Below are 2,283 nucleotides of genomic sequence, written 5' to 3'. Positions count from 1 at the left end.
TCTTGAACATCCATTTGTTGATCAGAATGTTCTTGACTTGCTTGTTGAAGCTCGGCCAACATTTTTTCCGTGCTTTCTCTTTTTTGACGTCTCTGATGATTTTCATTAAACTGCATTACCAGATCAAATCCGAATGATTCAAGCAAGTGTTTGTACATATGAGAGGATTTCTTGTTATTTGATTGGAATAATGATTTAGTTAATTCTTCAGTATTAGTTGAGCTCAGGGGTGTTGTTGACAATGGAGGTGTTTTGGGTGATGATAGAGATTGCTGTGTTGTCATGGTTGATGCTGACAGTGGAGGGAACATGTTCATTGGACTCCCAAACAAACAATAAAGCTGCTGATGTGTTGTCAATTGTTCTTGTGATATGAACAAAGCATTACATCGTTGGCAGGTGAGAGTTTGTTGTGGTGATTGCGCAGGAGAAGACATATTTGGAGTATTACTTTGATTTGACACCGGACTACTCTGTGATTTCTGTACAGCACTTGAACCTGTTAAAATATCCTGAATCATTTTCTTGTGTTGATCTTGAATTTTCGACTGTTCAGGCTGTTCAATGAGAGGTTTACTTAAATCTATTTGACCAGACATAGCAAGGTCTTGTAGTTTTGATGCTCGTGTTTGATGGAGGACAGATCGCATATGTATATCTAGTGTTGATCCTTGACTATATGCAACTTTACAGATGTTACATTTGAATGGTTTCTTGTCGTCATCTTCCTGAGCTGCAGATGATTTAGGAGTGATGAGTAAATTCGGTGGTGGAGTCACACCTAGACTAGCAGCTAAGGCGGCAGCAGTACTTTGTGGTGATGTATTGTTATTATTTTGCTGTTCTTGAATAGTTCTCTTCAGTTTGTGTAAATGACTTACAGAATTATAATGTACAAGCAGAATATTCTTCTGAGTGAAAGATTCCTTACAGACGTCACACTTGTAGGGTCTGTTCGGATCCAAGTACTTTTCCATTGGGTAAGATAATTTTTCACCTTTACGATGTAGAAGTGTTTTGTTATGACTGGTCAGATAGTTTTGTCTTGTAAATGCAACTTTACATCTATGACATTTATATTTCCGGTTTGGATCATTGTAGTTATCCTCAGCAATGCTCTGACTGTTGAGGTAATCTTCAAAGAATTGTTGTTCCTTGTACTGTACACTACCATCGTCACTGTTCTCTTCTTCTGCCTTGTCTTCTTCAACATCAGACGAGGAGATGTCCATTTTCTCACTATTCATCAACTGGCCACTGATCCCAGCAAGTAGTAACGGATTACTAAGAAGACTTTGTTTATAAATGGCCATTTCTTCATCAGAGAGATCGGAGTGTGCACTTTCCACGTGTTTATGTAAACTTTGGATGGTTCTAAAGTTTCTGCTGCAGAAAATACACTTTGTAGCATCTCTAATCATATGATATTGTGAATGCTGTTCTAGTTTCTCCAGTGTTTTGAAAGCCAAACTGCACTGGTTACACCTGTATTTATAAACATGTTTCTCACTAATGGTATTGTTGTTTGAAGAGTGAATCTCTCTGAAATGAACCTGCAGACTACTTGCTGATGGAAAATACTGGTTGCAGCCTTTCTTCCAACATAGATAGTTCGGTCCGGATGGCGTTTGTTTGATGTCAATGTGACCAGACTCGGTCTGGTGCTGACAAAGTTCATCGAGATTCTTGAAATATCTCAAACATGTCTGGCATCTGTTCTCGTCAAGTTCGAAACTTTCATCATCTCTCTCGTCAATCTCCATGGATTTCTCATGTTTGCTGGCGCTAGAAGATTCGGATGAACTCTGTTGGTTTGCATTGGACGGTCTAGAGACGGTATTCAACCAATGGGATTGATCGACCAGCATGAGTAGTCTCTGTAATCCTTCAGAGTTTACACTATGGATCTGCATGACATGCTTCTCCAGGGAGCTCTTGCTGCCAAATCCATCTTGACACAGAGGACACAGGAAATCATTTCTCTGCTGTGGTGATGGTGTTCTCTGGCGAGGGGATTGAGATCGTTCTCTACGTTGTTCACGTTGTTGAGAATGTTGCGTTACAATGTGAGCCTGGATCCTCATCTCAGAGTTGCTCACAAAGTTACAGAAGGGACACATGTGTTTGGCGTCATCAGATGGATGCGCTCTGAGATCTTCTTCTTTCTGTTCCTGATGATCATCGTACTGTTGAGACAGGAGTCTCTGTTTCTCAGGAGGTTCGTCATCTTCCATGTCTTCGTCTTTCCGATCTGAAACACAATCAAAACAAATCGAATGATTA

The 2,283-nt window shown here is 40.1% G+C and overlaps 1 protein-coding gene across 1 annotated transcript; it reads right to left on the bottom strand.

The window, feature by feature from the left end:
* Positions 1-5: 5 nt before the first annotated feature.
* LOC113472870 (zinc finger homeobox protein 3-like) lies at positions 6-2,247 on the bottom strand (the record flags this gene model as incomplete). The annotated part of the gene is made up of 1 exon (XM_026832651.1): positions 6-2,247. A coding segment is annotated over exon 1 (2,229 nt), but the record flags the coding sequence as incomplete, so codon positions are not given.
* Between the last annotated feature and the right edge of the window lie 36 nt (positions 2,248-2,283).

This window comes from Diaphorina citri, unplaced genomic scaffold, assembly GCF_000475195.1.
Source record: "Diaphorina citri unplaced genomic scaffold, Diaci psyllid genome assembly version 1.1 scaffold9593, whole genome shotgun sequence".
Lineage (NCBI taxonomy): Eukaryota > Metazoa > Arthropoda > Insecta > Hemiptera > Psyllidae > Diaphorina > Diaphorina citri.
The sequence above is the reverse complement of the archived record's forward strand: the minus strand, read 5'-3'. Positions and strand labels throughout refer to the sequence as shown.